The sequence below is a fragment of the Terrapene carolina genome, unplaced genomic scaffold, assembly GCF_002925995.2.
Source record: "Terrapene carolina triunguis isolate 2854851 unplaced genomic scaffold, T_m_triunguis-2.0 Scaffold111, whole genome shotgun sequence".
NCBI lineage: Eukaryota > Metazoa > Chordata > Testudines > Emydidae > Terrapene > Terrapene triunguis.
Genome location: NW_020664462.1, coordinates 5,577,426 through 5,604,749, shown reverse-complemented (window position 1 = coordinate 5,604,749; position 27,324 = coordinate 5,577,426). Strand labels below are relative to the sequence as shown.

General features: G+C 42.0%; 1 protein-coding gene across 1 annotated transcript in view; it reads right to left on the bottom strand.

Annotated features, from left to right (window-relative positions):
* Nucleotides 1-27,324, bottom strand: part of OBSCN (obscurin, cytoskeletal calmodulin and titin-interacting RhoGEF) — a 304,900-nt gene that overhangs the window by 28,579 nt on the left and 248,997 nt on the right. The window contains 12 exon segments of the mRNA XM_029911618.1: nt 630-802; nt 960-1,037; nt 2,753-2,813; nt 3,501-3,701; nt 5,431-5,507; nt 6,058-6,243; nt 8,163-8,275; nt 8,630-8,766; nt 12,951-13,083; nt 15,399-15,647; nt 22,792-24,290; nt 27,029-27,071. Coding sequence (XP_029767478.1) covers nt 630-802; nt 960-1,037; nt 2,753-2,813; nt 3,501-3,701; nt 5,431-5,507; nt 6,058-6,243; nt 8,163-8,275; nt 8,630-8,766; nt 12,951-13,083; nt 15,399-15,647; nt 22,792-24,290; nt 27,029-27,071 — 2,950 coding nt within the window.

Sequence of the window (27,324 nt, the reverse complement as noted above, 5' to 3'; positions counted from 1 at the left end):
TACTGTAAACGTATCAGGAATGTCAATTCTGGCTTTGCTGGACTACCTACCGGATATCTCTTAAACACAGATTTTGTTTTATAGTTTGCCATTAGCGTTTAATACATTTTATCAAAAACAGAGAAAAAACAGAGTTCTTAACATTCTGGCTCAAGTCCCCTTACCCTCTAAATTGCTCAACTTTCATTTTTAACTCTACGTTGTCCCTATCATTGTACCAGTTCTGCAGTAAAGCACTGGTGGAAATTCCCCTACCATCCTTTTTTTTTTAAAAACAACACTTCTTTACACTGCATAAATAGATTACAAGCCCAATTTCTTTACCTCTTCAAGCAATTACCCAGATGTTGCATTGGAAATATTTTGTATATGATCAACACTGTGGATTTCTACATATCAGACATTCACTACACCACCATGACTTCAGCAGAACTGAGGATGCTTAGCAACTCACAAGATAAGGCCCTTCCAGAGCAAAAGTGTACAGCAAAATTCAAATACATACATGTTTCCAATAGAGTGTGTTTAACCCTCTACAGTAAATGTTCCCAATGTATCAATCAATTCATCCCGAAGCCCCAAAGTTATGTTTTTAGGTGCTATAACTTTTTTTTAAAGTGACAGTTTACCAAATATCAGATGCTTTTGACACTGGTGACTGAGAGATAATTTCTGGGGAGACAAACTCTGGAGACCCGTATTTGCTGTACTGAGGCACAGATGGATTTATCTTTTGAGCGAACCCAAAGTCACAGATCTTAATGTCTTCTCTTTCAGGATAAACCATCAGGATATTTGGAGGCTAATGAATCAGAACACATGGAGAAAGTTTATTTGCAAAAGGGCATTATTTTTAGATATAAGTAAATCTTTAATATATAGTCTGAATAAAGCACATCAGTCTCCTGTCCTACAAGCTATAATGGCTAAGATAAGGTGGATTTTCCTTTGTGGGTTACCTTAATATCCAAGTGAAGTACGTTATTGTTATGGAGATAGCTGAGTCCTTCCAAAAGTTGCTTGATGTATAATTTGACCTTAAAAATCAAAATCAGTTACAAAACATTTTCATTTGAATAGTACAGTGGGTCTACTTAAAAAGTTAATTCACATTTCAGTGGGATTACCAATTCCAGAAATATTCCCTATAAGTAATATGGGGAATACAGCTTGAACTGATCGTTAAGGCTGACTGGAAAACAATTCCATTTTGTGAAAAGTTTTCAGGTTTCAAAAGTTGTTTTCCTTCCAGTGCAGATTAAAAATGAGACCTTTTGAAATTTTTCACACCCACCCCCCACAACCCATATGAGAGAAAGCTCCAGCCGCCCCAGAATAGCCAATAGCCCAGTGATTATGTTACTCAGAGGGAGTACATGAACCTCAGTCTTCCACGTTCCAGATCAGTGTCCTAACCTCTCGTCTACTGGCTATTCTGGAGTGGGACCTGGATATGGACCTATCCCCACCAGTGAAATTCCATTCTAGATCTGAGAAACGGATATATTTAGTGAAAAAATTTCCAGGCAACTCTAAGGGTAACACTTCTACAGAAAGGAATAAACTTTTAAAGTGAGACTATTTTATGTGAAACAGACGGGGAACCAAACATTAGAACGTGGAATTCAGACACAGCAGCTACGGGTATGTCTACACAGCCCGTGGCAACAAGCCTCCCAGCACAGGTCGACAGACTTGGGCTACCAGGGCTCATACTAGCTCTCTAAAAATAGCTGTGTAGACAGAGCGTTGTAGTTGCAGCTCCTGCTGGATCTTGGGCTCTGAAGCCCATCCCCATTTCCCAGGCTTACAAGTTTCTTGATCAAGGCTTGGGGACTTGCTGACATGGGCTGTGCAGACATACCCTAAATGGGCCCTTCCACACACCAGAGTTTTCCAGATGTTCGGAAGCCTGAGCTTTAAAAACAGAGATGCACTTAACAGGGGATATGAATACCCCCAAACTTTGGGGGAAATTCCAATCCAGATTTCAACATTACGTCTCAGGCCCTTGTCTAACACAGTTTGTTTGGTCTGTGTAGACCAGGCAAACACATTTTTAAATAGTGTTAGAAAGCCATTTTTTAGACCAGGCACAGATCCTAATATGAGTAAAATTTCACGATGGATGGGGATTTAATATCTAGGCCCAGTTAGAAGGTAATTTAGCCTTGCCTCTACAGTTTTATCTGATGATTCCTCCGAGACCTGAGAAAAATAAAAGTAGGAATGTAGGAGACTTGTGTTCCAGAAAGAGACAGACTACATGGCTCTTATATTTTGAGCTAGAATGGACTGTAAAAACTCAGAGGATACCATCTCAGTTCTTGGCTTGGGGAGTGCAAGGAGATGAAGAAAAATACAATCCCTAGTGAACATGAAATTATTACACAAGTCAAAACACATGGAAGCTACATGATAGAAGTTGTGGTGTGGGAAAGTGGTAGAGTTACGGAGACAATACGTTCTTGGGTCTAACAAAGAAATATAAAATTTGGCTGAGCACATGCTTATTATCAAAAGCCCTTGGCTTCTCACTTTATTCCGTTGAGAAGCTATCACTGGGAATGAAAGTTTCAGGGTGGGCACTTAAACAATTCATTCTGGCTTGACGGATATCACATGTTTCTGAGATAGTCTCTAGACTTAAGATGGGTAGTATAAATAAAACGGCCATATTCTGTCGAACCAGAATGAATTTTGGAGTGCACCTACCGTACTTTGAAATTTTAAAATGACAAGAAATTGGTACCTCTGCTTCAGTAACAACACTCTTCCTGAATAAACGGTCCAAGAGCTCCTCACTGGAGCACCTAGCAAGGACATTAAGGAAAACAAAGACCATTGGTTTATTATTTATAATTTACTAGCATTCTGCAACAAATACAATCTTTGATAATAAAAAAGAACAGATCCCAGAGGGCAGCATGGGTGATGTTAAATCCTCTCTCTTTGCCAGGAATTTTCTGAAGGTCTGTTATAAAAAACCTTCAATCCAGAAGGAGCTAGGGCAGTCCTCTTATGGGAAATGGTAAACGCAACTGCTGAAAATCTTTGCTCCTTAAAAATTAAATGAAATCCATGGAATTAACAAGCTGCTTTGTGCTAAAATTCTCCCATTAGTCATGTTGGTTGGTTGCTCCTCAGCATCTTTCCTCTGTGCTTGCACATTGTCCATCCAGACTATAATCCCATTGGGGCAAGGACCTCATCTTTCATATATTTCAGTAAAGTGTTTGGTGCTATATAATCAATTGGTGCAAGAGGTATTTTTCTAAAACAGCTTTTTCTATTGTGAATCCACCCATCCTTTGTACTTATTTGGCCCCCATTCCCATTGTATCTGAGCAGCTTACAATCTTTAATATGTTTATGTTGTGCAAATGTGTCCTTTTATCTCAGGTGAAAAATATAAATGGTTATATTTATATTGACATGGGTTTCCCTTAACTGGCACTTCCCTGCATTATCTGAGGGAAAAAAAGGGAAGAAAAGGATACAACTCCAAAATCAGAACCAAGGTTTTCCTTGTTTCAAATTCATCCAGCAGCTGGGCGATTTTATCATGGGAGAGCGTGGCTAGGATGTCCCTCTCTTGATAGGACTGGGTTCTCGTTTTGCTTCGCAGAGGTATGAACTTGGCAGCACAGGATACTCTGTTCCCTTTGTGCACAACCCGTTTCACAAAGCTGAAAGAGCCCCTGTACAGAATCAAAAAATATACCACATTGAGGTTTTGCCCTGCATCCTCCTGCATGTCAGATTCACGACGCTTGCGTTCATTGTCTACCCCCATGCAATCCTCTCTCAAAGCCACATTCACCTTAAACGCAGTCTAATATAACGATCTGACTTTATTGTGTGCGAGATCATGTCTCCCTCTGCTGACTGGCCCCCCAAAACTGAACAGCCTGCTATTCACTGCCAGTTAACAGTTACACCTTCAGCTCCAGTGTTAAGGGCGTGTGCTGAAGGCCCCAGGTTCACTCTTGGTGGACAGACATGGTGTCTGTAGGTACACATTCATGGATCTGTCACACCAAGATAATGCCAAAATAACGTATTTGGGGCAAAATTCTCCCCTCCATTATACCTGTACAGCCCCACTGAACTCAACAGGGTTGCACAAGTGTCAAAGCAAGTCAGTGGAATTGCACGGGTGTGACCAAAGACAGAATTTGGCCTATCAACGCTGTTTTCTCTACATGGTAATACTTCACCCAACTTTGGGGTACACACTGAGATTGTTTTATCGTCCCTTCCACCCTTTATTAAAAAATCGCAGGGAACACCCTGCACACATGGAGCAGGGATGACAATCCCATCAACTCCCATGCTTTAGACATGTCAAAACTTTACAAAACTGGGCACAGTTCTGCCCTCAGTTACTTGGGTATAAACCCACTGAAGTCAATGGTATTCAAATGAAATCCAATGCAGTTGCATGCATAGAAGTGAAGGAAAAATGCAGACCAGTGAACTTATACTGCACTTGTGGAAGCCACTGAGATCCCACAATACCAAAGGCATGGAGTGAAATCCTGACTCCACTGAAGTCAATGGGAGTTTTGTCATTGACATCATTGGGATTAGGATTTCAGCCATGTTTTTACCATTCTAACTACTGTATTGCAAAGTGGGCAAAAAGAAAAGGTGGGACAAATTAAGTCCTGGCATAAGTGGGCTCAGCAAGAGAAGAAAGTCAACGAGAGCTCTGCCCACTTGTGCCAAACCTGATTGCAGCCTGGATGCTTAACTAAAAATAGGAATGAATAAAACAAGATGTGAATAACAAAATAGGTGATAGCCTGGGGTGATGAGCAGAATGTTTTGGCACGTGTTTGGGAAGGCCTGCACAATTCACTCATGCCTCCTCTCAGAAGTTAGGTGGTCACTCCAGACTCAGGTTACATAGCCCCTTACACCATCGTGTGTTCTGCTTTGTTTCTCCCATTAGCTGCATTATATGAATTTTCCTGTGAGTGGAAGGGAAACACCTTCCCTGTCACAAGACTGGGATTAATACTGCTTCATGAACTGGCTACCCCATTTCCCCCTTGTCCCTTGAAGAAAAGCTGTCCCCGCTCCCCTTTCCACCGGGACTCCATGGGGAGTGAGATACCCAGGCTGCTCCTAATCTGGTACACTTCCACTGCAACAGAATGTGTACTCCCTTTTTACTGCATATGCCCTCAAACGGCCATGTCTTGGAGACCCTCCTCCTGGTCAAGTGAGGGATACAACTTCTTCAGTAGTGCAGTAGTCCTGGTTCCATGCTCTGGCCAGAGAGCAGGGATAGAAGCTCCCTTCCTTAGAGTTTGTGGAGCATGCCGACTTTAGATCAATAGTTCTCTACATCTTAAAAGAGATCAGACAGGCATTTATACATTCTCCTGCAAGGACATTTTAAAAGTGAAAAATCACACTTACCTTCCTATCTCCTGCTTCACCTCATAGAAGGAATGGAGTTTTCTTCGGGTGCTCTGTTTCTTTGTCACTTGGTCTTTCTTAGCTTTGGTAACCAAAGAAAAAGTTAGTAGTCGTGTTCACACAACACGGCCATGGCACAACATGCAAAACGATCATGCTGACAATGTTCTGCGGGAAATAATATGATCCATTTTCTAAGCTTCTCTTTAGAATTAGGCTATTGAAGGTGTTTGACACCATAAACACAGGGGCCTGGATTCTCAGCTGGTGTAAATAGCATATCTAGACAATACACGACAAACCAAGCCCTAGAGCGGCTCCAGCTAGCAAGGTGCTAATAACCCTGGAATATGCCCCCAGAAGCCTAAGCATCAGACACAAGTCAGTGCCCCACAATTGTGGATGTGGCTATATGGCCATGGGGAGCAGGGCTGGTGCAACCCATTAGGCGTCCTAGGCAGTCGCCTAGGGCGCTACAATTTGGGGGGCGGCGACCGCGGCGGTATTTCAGTGGCGGGACCTTCCGCCGCCTCTGTGGGGGGGGCGGCATTTCGGGGCAGGACCTTCCGCCACCTAGGGCGGCAGAAAAGCTGGCAGCGCTCCTGATGGGGAGCCAATACATCAAACCTAAGAAATGAAGTTACCCTCATGTACAACAAGCTCTGCTTTGCACAAGACCTCCCCTCCTGCATTTTTGGCAATGCAGGTGTAGACGCCACCATCTTCTGGGGCAGCTTTGTCCAGGATCAAAGAGTATGTTGTGCCTTCTTTCACTTGATGGATCTTGTTGCTGTCGGTCAACAAGGAATTATCCTGGAAGAATGAGACACTACTTCAGTATTAAATTGCCAGAGTGAAATAGGTTCTGGTACACTGCAATGATTTAGCTCAGTGATACTCAGACCTCAGTGGTTCAGGAGCCAAATTAGCGATCAGTATTACTCAAAAGAGCCATACTAGTGTGAATTCATTGTTTCATTTACTCTCTCTCTCTTTATATATGTATATTTTATTCTCACAGCAAATAAGTTAATAATTTAGAGCAAGTTGATAAATTAATCGGTTAATAACATAGTAAAAGCATCCTGATTGGTCAATAGCTTAGACTGGTTATAATTAAACCACACAGTGTTTTAATATCATGTGCTGCAAAGAGCTGCAGGAGACACATTAAAGAACCTCTTGCGGCTGGCAAGCCTTAGTCTGAGTATCACTGATTTAGGTAGAACAACAGTAGCTAAAATGGAGATCTATGTGCACTTAGAACAGGGGTCCCCAACGCGGTGCCCGAGGGCGCCATGGCGCCCACTGGGGCGTCTAAGTGCGCCCGCGTACTGGCCGGCGCACGAGCATCCGCCGAAATGCCGCCGAGAAGCAGCGTCATCCAGAGGCGTCGCCACCGAAATGCCGCCAATTTTCGGCGGCATTTCGGCGGCGACACCTCTGGATGACGCTGCTTCTCGGCGGCATTTCAGCGGCGATGCCTATTGACATTGCCGCTTCTTGGCGGCATTTCGGCGGATGCTCGTCTGCTGCCACGGTCCTCCGTGGCTCGTCGTCTGGAGCCTGCCAGACAAAAAAGGTTGGGGACCACTGACTTAGAATATAGAAGTTGCTTATATTCCAGAGAAAATTTTCTATGCCCTGGTACTGATGCTCTGTTTTCAATAGCAACTTGGATGGAGTAAACCCAGTGCAGATAAAATAAGAATGAACTCAAACCTTTGCCTAAAAATCTGAATCTGAAAATTTTAAAATTCCCAACTTCTCAGTTTTAGCCAAGACCAAAAGCAGAAATACCACAAAGAAGTGGAGCTCTCAGTATTTTCCATTCATTACCAAGTAGTAATGGAAGTCTCATAATACAGGCTTTTTGTGTGAGATTTCCAGCTCAATTTCAAGACCAAAGAAGTCTGGATAAGCAGGGGTTTAGTGGTTAGAGTAGAGAGTTAGGAATCAAGACTCCTAGGTTCTATTTCTTATTCTGACACTGGCTTCCTTTGTTCCCTTGGGCAAACTTCTTAATCTCCCTGTGTCTCTTTTCCCATTTGTAAAATGGGGATTCTTTTTACCTGATTCACAGGGGTGTTGTGAGCCTTAATTAAGAACTGCAAAGTTCTTGAGATCCCCAGATGAAGGGTGCAATAGATGTGTAAATTATTATCATTAACACAGTAAAGATCTGCTGTTGCGTGAAAGTCTTCTGGAAGCCTGTCAGCCATAGTCCAGCAATGTCAGCTGTATCTCCATGACAACGGGAAGATGTTTCCCGTTTTTGTACTGCTGGTTCATTCTCAGTTAATGTCAATGACATTTACAAGCCCACTTCTCACTGACAGGCACTAGGAAGAAGCCTCCCCTATGGCCAGGTTATTCCGTAATTGTCCAGTCCCACTGTGTCTTGCACCTTCCTCTGAAGCAGCTGTACTAGATGAGATGGAGCACTGGTTTGACCCAGTCTGGCAATTCCTACATTCCTATATTTGTATTATTCCTTAATGGACTTAACAATCAGAAGTTTTAACCTTGAAGGTTCATCACTTCTTTGCCTGCAAATAAGACCATCCATTCTCGGCCCAACGATAAATACAGGAGGCTATTTGAGCCTATTATGGCTGAGAAAAAAGTCCCTTATGGCCAACTGTTTTCTAACTTCTCCGTTATTGTTAATTTCTCCTCACCCCATTCCTTTCTGTGTCACTCATCCGCTATGGGAAATATCTTCTGCCTACCTTATACCATGCAATAGTAGGCTGGGGATTTCCTTCAATAACCGCATGAAATTTGGCAAGCTCCCCAGACTGAACCTGCACATCCTCAATGGTGACTTGCATATATGGAGGGCCTGGGGAGACAAAAGGGTTTACATTGCTTAAAAGAGAATTCAGTGATGTTCGAATCAAGCTGGGGATCAACGAACGGGAGTTACAGTTACATTTGGTGAGCTGCTCAAAGTATTGCCAACCCAAGAGGCCCCCAAAGTCATGTGCTTGGCTTAGAAACCACGAGATTTAAAAAAATAATACATCTGCGCTTCTTTTTATTGGCTTTTGACCCTTTAGGCTTCCAGTTTTCAAGCTCCCCCGAGCTGGAGCTTTAAGAAAACCACCAAATAGTGTGATAAATTTGCCGCCGTTGGCAAAACAATGAGATAACCATGGGAGCTGAGACAGAAGGGTAAAACGATGCCATTTCTTACCTGCTGGGCTCTTCTCCTCTGTTTGATAAACGCAGGTTCTTTCTGTGGTCTCAATATAAATTTGACTCTGGACATCCCAGACCACATCTGTCCCTTCTCTTCTACACCAGTCTGCTCCCTCCGTGACTGCTGATGTTCTTGTCACATAAACCAAGAGGCAGAGTCATTACCCAGACATCCTTCACCTCAGACAATAATAAGCAGGACCTACAATGCAACTGAAACAGACCAGGCCACAGCATCCTCAGATGCCTCCCACTCACTAACTCCCTGCTCATAATGACACGTTAAAAGACATCCCCACCAGCTGGAGTACAGAATAATAGGAATTAGAGCCAAGTGGTTCTACTATTACTCACTGATCATGGACATTTTAGGATATAAATTATGGCAGAGAAAAACCCTGCTTTGTCTTATCCCTGGCACAAACATAACCAGCTACAACATAAATGTGTTTTGAAACTCTAGCTGCTCTGTTCTCCCTGCAATGTGCATTCATGTCTCCAAATACAAGCAATGAATTTCACACGCATGAAACAGAAGGGATAATACAGCCTTTTAGGATTATATCTTGCCATTGTTCTGGGTGTTTAACTACCAGTGAGTTCAATATTTACTTAAAATTGATTCCAGGATAGTTTTGATTTGGGGACTTAATTACTCCCCATGTAGTATACCTCTCCACTCTCCTCTGTCTTGTTGACATATGACAAACAGGCACAACACTTTAAAGATCATACTAAACCCCAGTAACAGTAATGGGGGATTTGATTATTAGAAATATCTATACTATCTAGTTGGGTGATGACCAGGAGAACGGCATGGTAAATTGCCTGCTTGGTGGGAAGACTGGGGACCTCTCAAGACATTTGGATAGACTTATGTGCAGTGCTGGGACAGAGCCAGTGGTCGTGGTACATGTAGGTACCAATGAAGAAGGGAAACGTAGGAGGACAGAACCCGGACGCCAAATTTAGGCTGTTCCCCGCAGCTCCAGTTGGCCGGGAATGGCGAACCATGGCCACTGGGAGCTGCGGGGGGGGGGGGGGCGTGCCTGCGAACTGTCAACGTAAACAAAATGTCTCGCCGCCCGCCAGTGGATTACCCTGATGGCTGCGTACTGAAGGTTGCCGACCCCTGCTCTATAGCCTACTAAAAAGGAGAGGATAGAAGTTAGTAAAGTACAGGTAGGAACTGAAGAGAAAGTCAAACAAAAAGAGACCCATTCAATTTCATTGCACGGAGGCAAATAACTAAATATTGACAAATTTTATAAGTGCTTGTTTACAAATGCTAGATGTTTAAATACTAAGATGGATGAACTTGAATGCCTCATATTAAATGAAGATATTGATAACAGGCATCACAGAAATTTGGTGGAACTGTGATAATCAATGGGACACAATAATACCAGGGTGCAAAATATATAGGAATGGTAGGGTTGGTCACACTGGTGGGGAAGTGGCACTATACATAAAAGAAAACAGAGTCAAATAGAGTAAAAATCTTAAGTACCACAGAACTTCTACAGATAGAAATTCCTTGCTTGAATAATTACAGCATGGCCATAGGAACATACTAGTGACCACCTGACCAAAATGATGATAGTGATTGTGAAATGCTCAGGGAGATTAAAGAAACTACAAAAACAGAAAACCCAGTACTAATGGGAGAGTTTAATCACCCCCATATTGTCTGTACAGGTTACCGCAGGAAGGATGCAGAGATAAAATTTTTACACATCATTAATGATTGTTTCACGGAGCAGCTAGTCCTGGAACCCACAAGGGGGGAGGCAATTCTTGACTCAGTCCTAAGTGGCGCACAGGATCTGATCCAAGAGGTGAATATACCTGAATCGCTCAGTAATATCAACCATAATGTAATTAAATTTAACATCCTTTCAGGGAGAAAAATACCAAAGAAACCCACCACAGCAGTATTTAACTTCAAAAAGGGGAACTACACAAAAACAAGGAAGCTAGTAAAACAGAAACTAAAAGGAACAGTTACAAGAGTGAAACGCCTGCAAGATGCATGTAAACTATTTTAAAACACCACGATAGAGGCTCAAAGTATATGTAGACCCAAAATGGAAAAAAGAAAAGTCAGAGGACCAAAAAAATGACACTGGGTCTAACCAAGAGAATAGAAGAGGCGGTTAGAGGCAAAAAGGCATTCTTTAATAACTGGAAGTCAAATCCTACTGAGAAAAACAGAAAGGAGCATAAACTCTTGCAAGTATAAAAACATAATTAGGTAGGCCAAAGAAAGAATTTGAAGAACAACTAGCAAAAGACACAAAAACGAACAGCAATTTTGTTTAAAGTAGATCAGAAGCACGAAGCTGCCAAACAATCACTGGGGCCACTGGATAACCGAGGTGCTAAAAGAGCACTCGAGGAAGATAAGGCTGTTGCAGAGAAGCTAAATGAACTTTTTGCATGACTCTTCACTGCAAAGGATATGAGGGAGATTCCCACATCTGAGCCATTCTTTTTAGGTGATAAATCTGAGGAACTGTCCCACATTGAGATGTCAGTAAAGGAGGTTTTGGAACAAATTGATATATTAAACAGTAATAAATCACAAGGACCAGATGGTATTCACCCAAGAGTTCTGAAGGACTTCAGATATGAAATTGCAGAACTACTAACTGAGGTATGTAACCTATACTTAAACCAGACATCCAGATGACTACAGGATAGTAATGTAATGCTGATTTTAAAATAAGACTCCAGAGGTGATCCTAGCATGCAGGTACACCTAACTTCAATACTAGGCAAGTTGGTTGAAATTATAGTAAAGAACAAAATTATCACACATATATGAATACTGTATGTTGGAGAAGAGTCAACATGGCTTTTGTAAAAGGAAATCAAGCCTCACCAATCTATTAGAATTCTTAGGAATCAACAAACATGTGGACAAGGGTGATCCAGTTGGCATAGTGTACTTGGACTTTCAGAAAGCCTTTGACAAGGTCCTTCACCAAAGGCTCATAAGCAAAGTAAGCAGTCATGGTATAAGAGGGAAGGTCCTCTCATGGATCATGGAACTGGTTAGAAGACAGCAAACAAAGGGTAGGAATAGATGGTCAGTTTTCAGAATTGAGAGAAGTAAATAGTGGTGTACACCCCGGGGGTCTGTACTGGGACCCATACTGTTCAACATATTAATAAATGGAAAGGGGGGTGAACAGCGAGGTGGGAAAATTTGCAGATGATACAAAATTACTCAAGATAGTTAAGTTCAAATCTGATTGTGAAGAGTTACAAAGGGATCTCACTAAACTGGGTGACTGGACAACAAAATGGCTGGTGAAATTCAATGTGTGTAAGTGAAAAGTAATGCACATTGGAAAACATAATCCCAACTATATATACAAAATAATGAGTTCTAAATTAGCTGTTACCCCTCAAAAAAGAGAACACAGAGTCAAAAAGCGAACAGAATGTTAGCAACTGTTAGAAAAGGGATAGATTATAAAACAGAAAACATTGTGATATGCCTCTGGATAAATCCATGGGACAGCCACACCTTGAATACTGTGTGCAGCTCTGGTCGCCCCATTTTGAAAAAGATCTATTAGAATTGGAAAAGGTACGGAGAAAGGCCACAAAAATGATTAAAGGTATGGAACAACTTCCATACGAGGAGAGATTAAAAAGACAGGGACAGTTCAGTTTAGAAAAGAGATGCGGGGAGGGAGAGATGTGACAGAGGTCTATAAAATCATGAATGATGTGGAGACAATGAATAAGGAAGTGCAATTTACTCCTTCACATAACACATGAACCAGGGTTCACCTGATGAAATCAATAGGCAGTTTTAAAGCAAACAAGTAACTACTTCACACGACACACAATCAACCTGTGGAACTTGTTGCCAGGGGATGTTGTGAAGGCCAAAAGTATAACTGGGTTCAAAAAAGAATGAGATAAGTTCCTGGAGGATAGGTCCATCGATGGCTATTAACAAAGATGGTCAGGGACGCAATTCTATGCTCTGGATGTCCCTAAACCTGGGACTGCCAGAAACTGAGACTGGATGACTGGGGATGGATCACTCAATAATTGCCCTGTTCTGTTCATTGCCTGTGAAGTATCTGACACTGGCCACTGTCGGAAGACAGGATACTGGGTTAGATGGACCATTGATCTGACCCAGTACGGTCGTTCTTATGTTAAATCTACTCAGCTCAGTTCAAGCTACTAGCTACAACATTAGAGAGAACTGGATTGTAGGGCAGCTTTTTCAAGGACAAAGACACATTCAGAATTTCATTCAATGCTCTAAGCGTCATGATGTTTACGCTTACCTGGTAATGGGAATAGTGCGTTCCTGACCTCCTGCAGCTCCAGCAGTCGTCTCTTTTTGCGAAGTGGTTGGGCTTGACTTTGTTTCACTCAGTTTCTCATCCGGAATTTTCCCAGTGCTGTCTTGCTCTTTGCCTGACAATGAAAACAGGACCTGTTAGACTAGTTCCATAGGACAGCATGGCTGAAACCAAGGGCGCATCTTTGAGATCAATTTCTGCTCTGAGTTCCAGCAGAACAACCCATCAGACTTCAGTGGGGTTCAATCACCGTAACGAAGAGGAGAATTTGGCCCTTTTCAGAGGACTAGGTGAAACGAAGTGTTCTCAGTGAAATTAAAATTATTGATGTTAGAATATGGCTGACTGGGCAAAAACATCAGGATTTTTGTTGTGAGGAAACACCAGGCAGGAATAGTAAAGGTACAAAGAAAATTTAAATAGAAATGAAAAAAAAACCCAGCATGTGTGAAGCAAACGAGTTGATCAATTACACACATTCAAGGGAAATAGTCGGCTGAGTTTGTCCTCCAGCTTGCAGATTGAATGAAAATGACAAATTTTGACTCTTGATAAATTTCAATGCTTCCATTATTAGGGTACACCAACAATTACTGGACTGATTGTCAACTCACACTGGTGTAAATCAGAAGTAGCTCCAATGAAGTCAATAGGATTATACTGATGTCAAACCAGTGCAAAGGAGATAAAAATCAGGCTCTAATATGTGCTACTACTGTAAAGAGGGCCTAGTTCTGATGTCACACCTTTTACACTGTTATAACTCCATTGACTTCAATGGACGTTCTCATTTACACTGCTATGAGTGGGAGCAGAATCAGGTCCAGACTCTCTTTACCAGAAATATGACGAAATGAAAAGATGGGTGGGTTCTTCAATCAAGGTGTTTCCTCCAAAATGGGCTTGATAGTCTATTCCAGCAAGAACTAATCACCTTGTGATACGTACCATCAGGGTTACCTATAAGGGTGAAGAATGCCATGTCCTGTGCAATGGAAGTGTGCCAAGTGCAGAGGAAGAGAAGCATTGTCATTCTTTGGTAGGGTGGCTGGGAGACCATTAGTGATGGCTTGTACTGGAAAGAGAAGCGACTCTTCCTAGTAAGCTAATTGGGCAGCTTTACTAGAGAGCACTGTTATCTAATGGCATCCAACAAAAGACCACAGTTCACCGATGAGTAGGAGCTTCATTCAATGCTTTCTTACTACCAGTGCTATTGACATATTTGCCTTCTTGTTCTTATTCAGAATCAGGTGATCAAAGGGACACATGTCAAGATAAGAAGCATCTATTTCTAAAAAGCACATACCCACGTTAATCATGTCTTAAGTCATTGAAAATGAAAGAACGTTAAAAATACTTAATTTACTTTTTCACCTTTGTACGCTGCTGGTTTCCCTTTTTGCACTTCCCTGAGCTACTGCCAAGGAACTAAACTATTCTGTTTCACTTTCTGCTTATAATCATTTTTTTTTGGTTCTCCTGCACTGGCAGAATGCTATTGTTTTGGGTTTCCAACACTACAGAGGAAAGACTTTGAATAAGTGGCACCCAAACATTTTCATGTAATTTATTTTGTTTGATTCCATGAAATGTCTGCACGCTCATTATGTTGTGTAACAAAATATTTTTTTAACAAAAATCTAGATTTGGGGGCCGAAAGCTATTTGACAGTGTCCCTTTTAGACCACACTGGATTAAGAACAATTATTATGACTTGACACAAAATGACAATGGGTTAGACAAAACGGTTCTCTAGTTATTATGGCAGCTAGTAAAGGTGAAGAATGAAAGGGCTGTAGTATTCACCAGGCTCTTTACAAGATTTAAGAAGTGAAATGTATTTACCATTTTTTAAAAATAACATACAGTAACACAAACATGAAAGCTTTTGTTCTCTTTGCAAGACATAAATTGACTCTAGTTATACAGAGCATTATTTTTACTCATGAAGAAAATGCTCAAAATTCTATTAGGGCTACAATGTAAATCGAATGCAAATAAATCCTTAATACCCTTCTAGCCTAAAAAGTCTGCAGCACTTAGCCAAGGCATGTCAAGTAGAAAGGCCTGAATCACCATGTTGTTTATGACACTCAGTAAACATAAACAAATAATATATTCAGGGTCTAAAATTCAAGATGACCCCAGGCTAAAACCCCAGACATGGAACCATCCCCCATCCATGAACTTTGGGGACATTCAAAGTCCAAACTCAGCTTCAGATCCAAATTCGCAAATGCCCCCATTTACATCACGAGCCCTGGTCTGGATACCCCCACAATTTGTGGTGTCTGAATTTTGTATCTTAGACCCATCTCTGTTTAGAACACCAAGAAATATAGAATTGAGAAGAGCTTCATTTTTTGGTCTGGGCAACATTTGTGTCTAACATCCACGGGACATTTCCCAAACTCAACCCACACCTACCATGACCTCCAGCACTTTGGGTTTGCGTGCTGACTTCATGAACTATCACAGGATGCCTATTTTCTGTATCTGAAGCTGTGGACTCAAGAACGCCAAAGCCACCAGCCTTTCCTCTCATGCTTGGAGGAAGAGTCACATGCAGTGATGTGGAATCCACGAGTTTCTTCAGGGCCATCCTTATTTCCTTATCTGCACGTTCAAGTGAGGCACGGACAGAAGTCTCCAGCTCTGACTGTGGTGAGACCTCTCCTACAGACAAGAAGAATAGCTTTTCTCTCTTCAGAATAAAAAGAAAAGTTCAGTATCGATCGACCCACAATGTAATTCAGAGCAAACATTTGCATTCAAGTTTTTCCCCCCCTTCTGCAGTAGAGAGCTAATGTGCAAATGTTTATTTCCAGAAAGACGGAGTCTAGCTAGACTTCACAATGCATGTCCAGGAGACTCTGCTCATCCTGCTGCAAATGGCTCAACACACTATGTACACTCACATCTTCTCACCAGATGCGACGGAATTTAGGTGATACATAGTGGTGGAGGTGACCAAACTGGTGACTCAACCTAGGGAGGATGAGTGAGAGGAAAAATACACGGTGTTAAGTTCATCAGATCAACAGAAGGAACCCTGGTTTGACCTCCTGTGCTAACACAGTGTTTTGTGCAACAAAACTGAAGTTATTATTTTAAATGAAAGCTATACTACTTGTTTCTTGCATGGAGAGAAAGGAGAAGTGAATGGGTTAGTTACAGGATGACTTGTGCATTGAGAGAGGAGAGGAAGGAGAGAGGTAAGGGTTTGTGTCAATGTTGTTACCCCATCACACTCAGAGGGACATGGCTGGGGAGCATGTGGAACTGTCCCAAATACAATATTTTGATTATTTCTTAGCTTGTGATATCATATTTTATGTTACCATTTGCCTCAGGGAAACCCGAGAGGAGAAGTGGGCTTTGCACTAAGGGACATCTGAGAGTTATTTGAATTTATTTTTATTAGATTTGTTTCTAAAGCAACATGCCTGTGCAGCACACTGCAGTGGCTGGGCGGTACCGAGGGGCAGCACAGGACTTAAGGGACCTCAGGAGGTCATCTAGTCCAACCCCCTGCTCAAAGCAGGACCAATCCCCAATTAAATCATCCAACAGATTTTTGCCCCATATTCCTAAGTGGCCCCCTCAAGGATTGAACTCACAACCCTGGGTTTAGTAGGCCAATGCTCAAACCACTGAGCAATGTAGAACCCAAGTCCCTCTATTGCTGGTGGCTGGTCTACTAGATTATTTGCTGCGTGGCAGCAGAGTACGGAGGAAGACATGGTGCCTGGCTCAAGGAGCTCACAGGCATAGGCAGAAGGTATAAATCTCCGAAAATAGCCAATATTTATCTCACTTATTTAAATTGGTTCTCAAGCCCAAGGCTCAGTCTCTGAGCAACAGCTAAGTACATAGTGAAGTTTCCCTTCACAGTCACAGCACAATCAGTATCTAACTCAGTTTAAATCTACGAGATTTTATGGGTATGATGAGCTGTACAAGTGTTTGCAAGATGTAAAAAAAGGGACAGGCTCTTCCGCCCCCCCAGGGATCTGCCAGAGGTCGGTCAATGAACCCAGGAGAAGGCTGGACACTGTGTCTGCAATTTGACCCCCATTTTGTAAGGCACACTGGGATGTCTCAAGTGTAAAATGAACAACGCAAACCAAATGATTATTTACTCCATGTTAAGGTTGCCTAACCGTCTTTATTAGAGCCATCCATTTTCAGTTGCTCATAACTTTGTTATTCTAAATATACTTCCCACCTTAAAATAGAATTTTTAAAAATGCTATTCCTATGAAACTGGTGTGCCTGTGAAAAAGAGTAATTTACAGGCATGCCAGGCACCAATCCTGATTGGTCACTACACAATGTAGACCCTTCACAGAATGATCTATAAATGACGGAAGGGCCGATCCTACAAGCCCACTGGAGTCAATGTGTAAGGACTGCTTTCAGGTCAGGGTGAGAGAAAGAGAGAGAGTGTGCTCATGCATGAAGTAGGAAATACGAATACTAGTTTTATCGGACCAGCAAATATTTTTACCAATAAATATGACTCCTGCGGAATGGAGAAAAAATTAACTGTGTTAAAAGCAAGATGGTCATATCACCAGTATCAATAGCTCTTTACCGCTAATGGACTGTACCAAGTGTCTACCTCCATACAGAATCCCCACTGGAAAACGTCATTTTCTTCCGTCTATCTTTTCCTGTGAAGTTCTCCAGGCTTCATTCACGGGGAGTTCCAGCCTCAAAAATGGTTTTATTTCCCCCAGCCCATGAATTCAGTTGTTTTTAGTATTGCTCAGGAGTGCGGACGTGTTTTATTTCATATTCGCAGAAGAAGAAACACTGTAGCTTTTGTTCTGATTCTGCTCCCTTCCCCTTTTACCGGAAATCACTAGGGCAACATGAACTTTACACACAAACCTAAGGGGGGAAAAAAGGCAGGTCCCACCTTGGGTCAGCCCTCTTTGACGGTGTCGCCTCTTAATTTCTTTTTAATTTTCTTCATGTGAATATAGTGGTGATGAAAGGTGCTAGACCTGGAGACTGAAGCCCTCTGTTTATCCACAGGACAGTCAAGCTTCCCTCGATTGCATACCATACTGCCCCACCTGTGTGCGTTAATACTGATCTGGAAGCACCATTTCTGAGACTACCCACCAATTAGTGTAATGTTGGTTTCAGCATCCACTTGTAAGTGAACTGTTATGAAATGAGTGGAATATACTAGTGGTGAACACTGTCCCTTTAGGAGAAAATTTACTCCGATTTAAGTAGGATTAATTTCACAGGGATAATTAAACATGATCAGACAAACAATGGACACTGTAGACCAAATATACCCAATTCTTCAGCAGCACAAGCTTAAATCTTCTTACCTCACTGCCATGTTAGCTCGAGGGATAACTTGAGTGTTATCCCTAACTCAACTTCAATGAACACCCAAAAGTGTCTAGCTCCAGTTAAATGGTGCTTTACACTTAAGCTAGCTGGCCTAAGATATTGCTTGAATCATGAGAGCTGCTGACTAGTAATGCAGTGGGAACTCATCTACTCTGTGTTGCTAATACAAACACTCTGCGCAGCGGGAGTGTTCTGCAGTGTGACTGCTCTCACTTGAGCGAGGCTGACCAAGAGAGTTCATTCTAGTGCACGTAACCAGAGCTAGCAATGCAGTGAAGACAAACTCTTAGTGCACCCTCTATTTCCCGCTTGTAAAACCCTGAACTATTTATTGTAAACCTTAAACCTAACGTGTCCCTTTCAGTGCACTGTACATTTAACCTGATAAGGAATGGCAGTAGCTCAAACATGCTGAAGTTCAAATTCAACTCAGAGAAGCCCCCAAGATGCTGACACAAAGTTCCCAAAAATGCTTCACTTCACAAAACTGGGTGGAAATCTCCCTAAAACAGGCTCTCTCACAATACTTCAGCACTTTTGCAACTCAAGTGCAGTAGCCCTGAAATACACAGAGGTGAAAGTAAGCCGGTCCGGTCCGGCGTACCGGCAAGAGCCGGTACACTGTGCCAGACTGGACCGGCTTCCCCGGCGGTGATTTAAAAGGCCTGGAGCTCCGGCCGCTGCGGGGAGCCCTGGGCCCTTTAAAGTGCCGCCCGAGCCCCACTGCCGGAGCCCCGGGCCCTTTAAATCACCGCCGGAGCCCTGCCGCCCCGGGGTAGCTGCGGCAGGGCTCCTGCAGTGATTTAAAGGGCCCAGAGCTCCGTGGTGGCCGGCACCCCGGGCCCTTTAATTTGCCCCTGAACCCAGGGGCTCCCAGCCGCCTCTGCAGCTGGTAGCATTGGGGTGATTTAGAGGCCCTGGGGCTCCCAGCCACAGCCGGAGCCCCAGAGCCTTTAAATATTGAAAGGCCCCGCCTCTTCCGGTTGAGGCCACGCCCCTGCTCAGGACTCCGGCATATGGGTAAGTCCTTTAAGTTACTTTCACCCCTGGAAATACAGGAGTGCAGCTGGGGGTCCCAACTAACTCCCACTGACGTTCATGGACTCTCATTAACTTCAAGAGAGAACCAGTTACCATGAAGAAACAAAAACACAGAAGCAAGTGATTTCAATGATAGCTGATGCAAGACATTTATTGATATGCACTAGAGCATCTAATAACATATCTTGACTTAGATTTATTTTAGTTTTTTGTCTCTCAAACAAACTGAAGTTTCCACCTTTTTCACACCCTTTTGCCTGTGGGAATTGCAGTAAAACATTCTTTGTGTTAATTTTAATAGTGTTATGTCTTCATCTACAAGAAATAAACCCCCACACATATCCTTAGTTATCTACAAATTTTAAATCACTTACAAGCATACTTTTTAACCTCTAGGAAAATACTTTGAAAATAAACGTAAAGGACTTTTTAAATTTTTTTTTCATTTTTTAAAAATAGAGTACCATGATAGGATTTTTAATTCCTTTTTTACTTATATTTTTTGTTTAAATTTCCAAAGAAAATGTAAACAGATGTTAGTTACTTTTGGTTGATCAACAGAAATAGAAGTATTTCTTTGCTACAACCATTTGAAACGCAACTTTATTTAATTAAAAAAGTGATTACTAAGCAAAAACCAGGTCAAGAGAAAATTAATAACTCCACATTTCATTGTATATCTTGACAGACCTAGATCTATTTTATTTCTGCTTAAAGATGGCTCTGGGCTAAATTCTTTTCACAGTTGCATCTGTGTAAGTTTGACTTCAGTGGAGTTATTGTGGATTTACATCAGAGTAACTGAGATCAGAATATGGCCCAATAAAATAGAAATATTTTCAGTTCAGAAATATTTCCTCCCCTTGTATGTCTGTTACTCTCCAATGTACAGTAGTGCAATATTTCTCATAAGTGAAGAACTAATATATAGCCATTGTATAGCTTAATTATAAAATATACAGTATAAACCAACGAGGTGTTATTGAAAAAATGATAGTACCATAAAAGAGGTTTTATGTCTTTCACCACCTATAGTCACTGAGAAATTTTCAAACTTCAAAAATTTAGTGCACGTTTGTGTACAAAACATACCCTCTAGATACGGAAATGAAAAAGAACATTCAATTACTGAGTTACTTTTAGCCATCACATGTTCCAGGTTCAGCTCTTTAAACAAGGATGGTAATTTTTGTGATGGCACCTTTTTAAAGTTAGACGTACCTTTTCTTAGGCAGTGCTCTGCAGAACACCGGATCAAGTTTCACATTATCTAGTTAGGTAACATCAAGACTGAAAACATTGGCATGTGATGTTCTAAGAGAAAACTCACTTCATCCTCTTTAAGATGATTAGCAAGCAAACTGTCTCTTAGCATTCTTCTAACATCCTGGTCTGTACCATCCAGATAAAAATTATTGTTTTTTCTAGCAACATTATCATGCGACTCAGCTTACATAAGGTTTTGTTTCTTTTTCTCACATCTTCTGTCACAGAGACAATGTCAGACACCCGGGGCCAATTCCTGGTCCTACTGGTATGTCTACACTGCATTTAAAAACTAGTGGCTGGCCCGGGACAGCGGACTCAGGTTTGTGGGGCTCAGGCTAACGGGCTGTTTAACTGTGGTGTCGATATTCAGGCTCTGGCTGGAGCCCAGGTTCTACAAGTCTGTGAGGGGCCCAGAGCTCGGGCAAGCCCGAACGTCTACACTGCAGTTAAACAGCTGTTTAGCCCGAACCCTGAGTCAGCTGGCACAGGCCAGGCGTGGCTTTCTAATTGCAGTGTAGACATATCCATTGAGAACAATGGCAAACTTTAACTGACTTCAAGTGGGACAAGAACTTAGCTCTAAGAACTCAGTCTGATCAAGGGACTGAGCACCTTCTGAAAGTGCTATGCAACAGCAGTTTTCACTGAAGCCAGTGAGAGCTGAGGGTGCTCAACACCTCTCAGAGGCACTCAGCACCTTGCAGAATTATACCCTTACTGGATTAGCCACCATCATGCATTTGAGATCTCTGTGTCAAAGCTCTAGAGAAACACACCGGTCTATGATAAAGGGTGACCTCTACAACATAGCTAAACCAAAGTGGCTACAGTATAATGGTACATCTTGCACTGGCAGTGTATTCAAATGGCCTAGTACATTAAAATCCCATAAAAAACTTGAAGCACAACCCCCCAAAATTTCTGTCAGATGTATTCTTTAAACAGTTGTTTCTTGAAGAGGGATTTAATTGTATTAGTACTTCTGCAATTTTGATATGGTTCATAGGTAAATTTTCATTAGCAGATTAGGAAACTTTAATCACTAATGGCAAAATTTAACCATTAATATGTACAGGAGACATAATTAACCATTCTACTCACACAGTAATTGTTCATTTATGAAATAATTTATTTATGGTTCTACATATGTTTTTAATCTGGATTATAGATATTGCATTAATTTATCCATTCCTTTAATCAATACTCTTAAGTGTAGATAATGCAAACCTCTATCATAATTTAGATGATTTATAGCGTTACTGCACTTGAATAAAGAATGCAGAACCATAGAAACGCATACATCTTAAAAGATTAACAAAAAGTAGTTGATTAACAATGATGGCCTTTTTAATAAAGGTGGAGCGCAGTTGTACTCAAGGGGTGAGACTGGGCTCTGTTGAAGTCAATGGGAGTTTTGCCATTGACTTTGGTAGGGTCAGAATTTCACCCAAAATGTTTCAGCCATCTCTTAAGTCATAAGTCAGTAGTGTTGCCTAATAAGTGTATTACCTTCTATAGGTTTCACTCTCTGGAAAATATATAATCATAATTTAAACCGACTGCACATTCTAAAAAGTATAGAAAGACATTTTTGGTAGAGCTAATTTGTCCCGTCAGCATTTAGTAAAAGTAAAGCAGTGCAAACTATTTTGCTGGCTGTCTGGCATGTACAGTGACAGAAGATATGCTTAAATGAAACTACCCTCCCTTCTCTTGATCGCTGGAAGGCATTGCCAAGCTGAGATACCTTAAATGTCTCACCACTGAGTGACTTCGCAGTCTGAGAGCTCAAGTAATTTTTAAACTCTCGAAGAAAAATGTGCTTATTTATATTTTTGTCACAAGTAGGAGAGGCAGGTCACCCTAAGTCTATTGAACCTGCCTCTCCCCACTTCTCTATGGAATGATATGCTTTCACCAGGATCAATTATAAACTGAACTGATAGAAGTGTTCCCTTTAAGACTGGAAAAGCTCTACATGTCACGGTCTATACGTTTTCCTTCAGGTATTTTTCTTTTAGGTGTTGCCCTATAATTCTCACCACCAATCTCACCCGCCCTCGAATGTTTTTGTTTGTTTGTTTATGTATTTTTTTTTATTTGATTTTAAGAATGCTGCTTGTATCTGCTCAGCTCTGGGAGGGGTCTTCTGTGCTGATGTGCAACATAACAGGCTCGCCGATAGTTCCATAGCTGAGGGTTCTTGTGGAAACTTCAGTTTTAAAGCTGGACTGTCCGTTGTCCGCTGAGAGCTGGACTCCGGTACAGAAAGACGGTTTCAGTTGGAAGGAAGGTCCAGGTGAGGCTGCTGCCGCTGCTGCCTGCACACCGGGTGCGGCGGCTGCAGTGCACGTCTCACTCACATGGAAAGAAATGTTAGACGGACCCACGGACTGCACTCCTGTTACTCTGGATGCGGACATGAACATTCCTTCAGGACGGTGCTCCTTGAACTTGCTGAAAAAGCTTTGCCTTGGTTTAGGAACAACAGGTTTCCCGAGATTTAGCAACACCGGCTTCCCCACCGTCGGTTCATTAATTTCTGTCTGGAGCACAGAGATCTCACAGGGTTTGTCTTCTGTGTAGTTCTGATCATCACATCCATAGGTCTCACCTTCCTCAGGAAAGTAATCTTCAAGGTCTTCCAGAGTTAGCACTTTTCCATTGTGGGTCAGGATTTTGGGGTCTCGGTTGCCAATGTCATCCGTCTCTAGGTCCTCTGGCTCATCAATTATAACATTATCTTCCTCTGGAAGATCCTCATCTTGTACTGTATCAGGTACGCCCCCTTCAGCAGTCCAAGACTTATCTAACTCATCAGCTTCTTCCTTAACCCCTCGGCTCATCGGTGAAGGTGGAAGGTCAGGCTCGCCTGCATCAGCTGTCTCCAAGCTAAAGACAAAGGGTTCACCCACACAGGCAAGCAGTGGGGAAGTAGCTTCTGAAACATCATCATTGCTTGCTTCCTGCATGCAGCTCTTTCCGTCAGTCCCATAGTCAATGAATGAACTACTTCCTAACTGTTCAGACCCACACTGAGAACTTATGTCTTCTTCACTGTTGACTGGAGCTCCTTCCTGGTCTGCTCCATATGCAAGGGTCGGGATGTCGACATCTGAAAGACTGTCTCTAGGCAGGGAAGACTTGTCCTGCTCCACTAATTTATTGTTGGAATTGTTTGTGTTTGGGTCATCTTCAGAGGAACGCCTAGGTCTTGGGCCAGGCATAGTGAATGTCAATACTCCTGAGTCATCTTTTTCTGGCTTTGCTGGGGAAGCTCCTCTTTTCTTCGTAGGTTTGGGTGATTTTTTCACCTTGAATTCAATTATTTCCTCCACTTCGACCCATTTGGGTTTTTGTTCTTCCACCTTGGTTTCTACGACAAAAGCTCTAGCTGCCGCTCCTTGTCTGTCCTCTGGCTCTGTCACAAAGAGCGTAGGGATGACAGTCTTCCGCGTGGCTTCCGGCTCATGCCTATGTATAGGTTGCCTGACCTTTGTCACATAAACTGGCTCTGGGGTCAGCAGCTCTGATCTTGGAGAGCGGGAGAGAGAGTAACCTGAAGGAGGACGGGCGGGAGACATCTTTCGCTTTTGCCTTGGGGTCTTCACCACAGTTGTTATCGTTTCCTCTCTGATGACAAAAATGGTTGAAATGGAGTTTGCGTGAAGCCAAAAACCGTTCTGGGATCCACACTCCCTCAGCATACACTCATTGTGGACAAAGCCACCAAGGTGGGGTTAGTTTTGTGAGCACCCAATTTTGTGAGCATTTAAGTTTCAGAGGGACACACACATACTCAACTCACTTTCAGAATCAGGTTTTCTGTCAAGAGAGCTCTGCACTGTCCCATCCAAATGTTTTCCAAATCCATTCACACTTGGAATGCAAAGAAGCATGTTCAGTATGTCCAGCTAAGGAGCTCTCTTTTAGATGCCTGCTATATTGCATGCTGCTTCACTGACTAGTATCAATGATTTTCTTAGAACAGTAACAGTGTTACTTTGCAGTCATATAGCAGTATCATCCAAAGATCCCAAAGACACTCAAAGAGTTCAACCCATTCCCCCTGATCCAGTCTCCTTGGGTGAAATCCTGGAGCCAGTGAAGTCAATGACAAAAATCCCATTGACTTCAACAGGGTCAGGAATTCACCTCTTATTTATAAACATATTCTCTCTTTTTGTAGCTTAAAATGAATGGTCACAAAGAAAGGGTTTGTTTACCTATCAATCAACAGCATGGATCATAGACCTGCATTTTCACACACACAAAAGCAGTGTTAGAAGATCATTAAGCACATGGGGGAAGCCAAGGAAAGGAAAGACAGTTGAAATATTTCCTGAAGAAGCTATTCATGCCAAGACATTAGTATTCCCTCTTGCCATAAGAGTGTGTGCATTTATTTTTCTCTTTATTTTTACAGTAAAAATGATGATGGGCTAGCATACTGCATGGAACCTGATCCTACCCTCAGTGTGAGTGTTACCTAAGTAGTACAGGATCAGGCCCATAATGCATGTTCACTATTTCTCAGAATAATTCTACTGGCTTTGCTGTAGGTATGGTGAGGTGCCCAGAACAACAAGGACTCCTGCACATTGAGGTCTATATTATATGCACTTGGATACATACACACTGATGTCAATGGGATGCACCTATCCCAGGGCAGAATTTGACCTTAAACATGCTGCAGTATAGATTGGGATAAATATCAGCTTCCCCAGACTTCTCCAACAAAGCAGTCCTTTTCCCCTGACTTTTTCCTGTAGCCGTAACACTGAAAAAGCCACAAGGAAAGCCACATGTAAAAATGTACATTTCAAATAGCACAACAGCCTGGGTTTAAAGAGTCTCAGCCCCAAATTTAGAGGTGGCTGGTCCAGGGGAAACAGGAGAGGCAAAGCCAAGTTTGTTTTTCATTGAGATACAGCCTCTAGCATCAAGCGCAGAGCCAGAGGCCGAAAGGGAAGCAACTGAAAGATAAATAAAGAGGACTGGACCCAGGAAGGAATGAGTATGAATTCATATTTTCAGCCTCACTCCCCAGCTCCACATGGCAGTTCCACGCCTCAGTCTATAGCAAGATGGGCCTGCCGTCCCAAATTTATGCATTAACTTGCTCCGTGTTGGTAAAGTTTGAACATTGCCATCCTCATAGATACATACTTAGGGCATGACTCATCTCCCATTGAAGACTTCATTAAGCATTGGGTCAAGCCCTCAGAGGTTTAACTCAGTATTCTCTGTAGAATTTACTTATCAGGACCTTAGTAATCAGTTTACTGAATGGCATTTTGTGCTTGTTGAATAATATTTAACGAAGTGTATTACTGCTGGAGAGAATTAGAAGACAATTTAAAAAGGAGAGAACTAGAACAAGATCGCTGACATCACCAGATGACCGAGAAGAAATCCAAAACAAAATGCATTGTCCTTCTGTCTGCTGATTTATTGCAGCAGAGGCTCACAAAGGTAAAAGCTTTAAACTGTTGCATGGCCTGACCCCGGGCAATCCCTGGAAGAGCAACAAGGACTCATTTTTGTGGGCTACTTCTGAATGTGTTATCTAAAACTGTGTCTTGGATAATCTCTAGCTAACCCACTGGTATTTTACATATGGCACATGACAATTTGGTACGGACAGTAATGCTAGGGGTTCTGCTCTTTGCAGAAGTAAAACTTTTTCACCACTGCCCAAAGAGCCCAATCTAGCTGCCACTGAGGTCAAAGGAAAACAGCAAAAGGCAGCACCTCTTCCCACTTTACCCTTGTCTGCCTAGTGGCTATTTAGTTTGAAAACTCTTAGGTGCCCGGACCTGTTGTCTTACACACCTACATGGAGCCATTGGTACTCAATGTGCTATATAAATGAATAGAAGATTATAAGAATAGACAAGAATAATAAAACAAGTAAAAGGTGGCATTCAGCTTTTGTTTATATGTATATTTCAGTTGTTGTTTCATACACGCTCATCATAATTTAACAAGGGTACAAAGAATTCAATTATTAGTATCTGCTTTCATGGCCAAGCCATGAACTTGCTTCTAACAATGTCGTGTCTCATGTTATTGAGCCAGATTCTACCGTCTCAAACTCATGTGCAATTTCCATTGACATCAGTGGGATCTGTGCTCATATATCTGAAGGAAGAATTCAGCCCAGACTGAGTCTAAACGCTAGTGTTCCTGCTTTTTGAGAGGGATGGAAACATTTTTCAGGTTGTTACATTTTATAACACAAAATACCAAGAAATCGGATGGGATGGGAATGAACACACTTGCACGGCCAATAAACACAGGCTTGTTATTGGATCATGCATAAGCAGCAAGTCAAAACATGACTGTTAAAAAAAAAAAAAAGCACTTACATGATGATGGTTTTCTTGGGCACTTTAGTCTCTTGTTCAGTGACTACAAAGAAAACAGTATGAACAGCATGGGGTTAAAGAAAGGCAAAAGCTGAAATGATTAAATTAACTTTGTTAAGTTAATCAAGAGAAACTTGAGTGAAAAAACACATGTATCATCCCATCCATGCTTTCTGTGGTTATCTGCAGTGTTATCCTTAGCGTCTCTGATCACTACTGGGGATTCCCAATGTTGCCTATGCAAAGAAGGGTTTTGAGCTGATGTGGATTCTTATGGAGACAATGTTATAAAACAA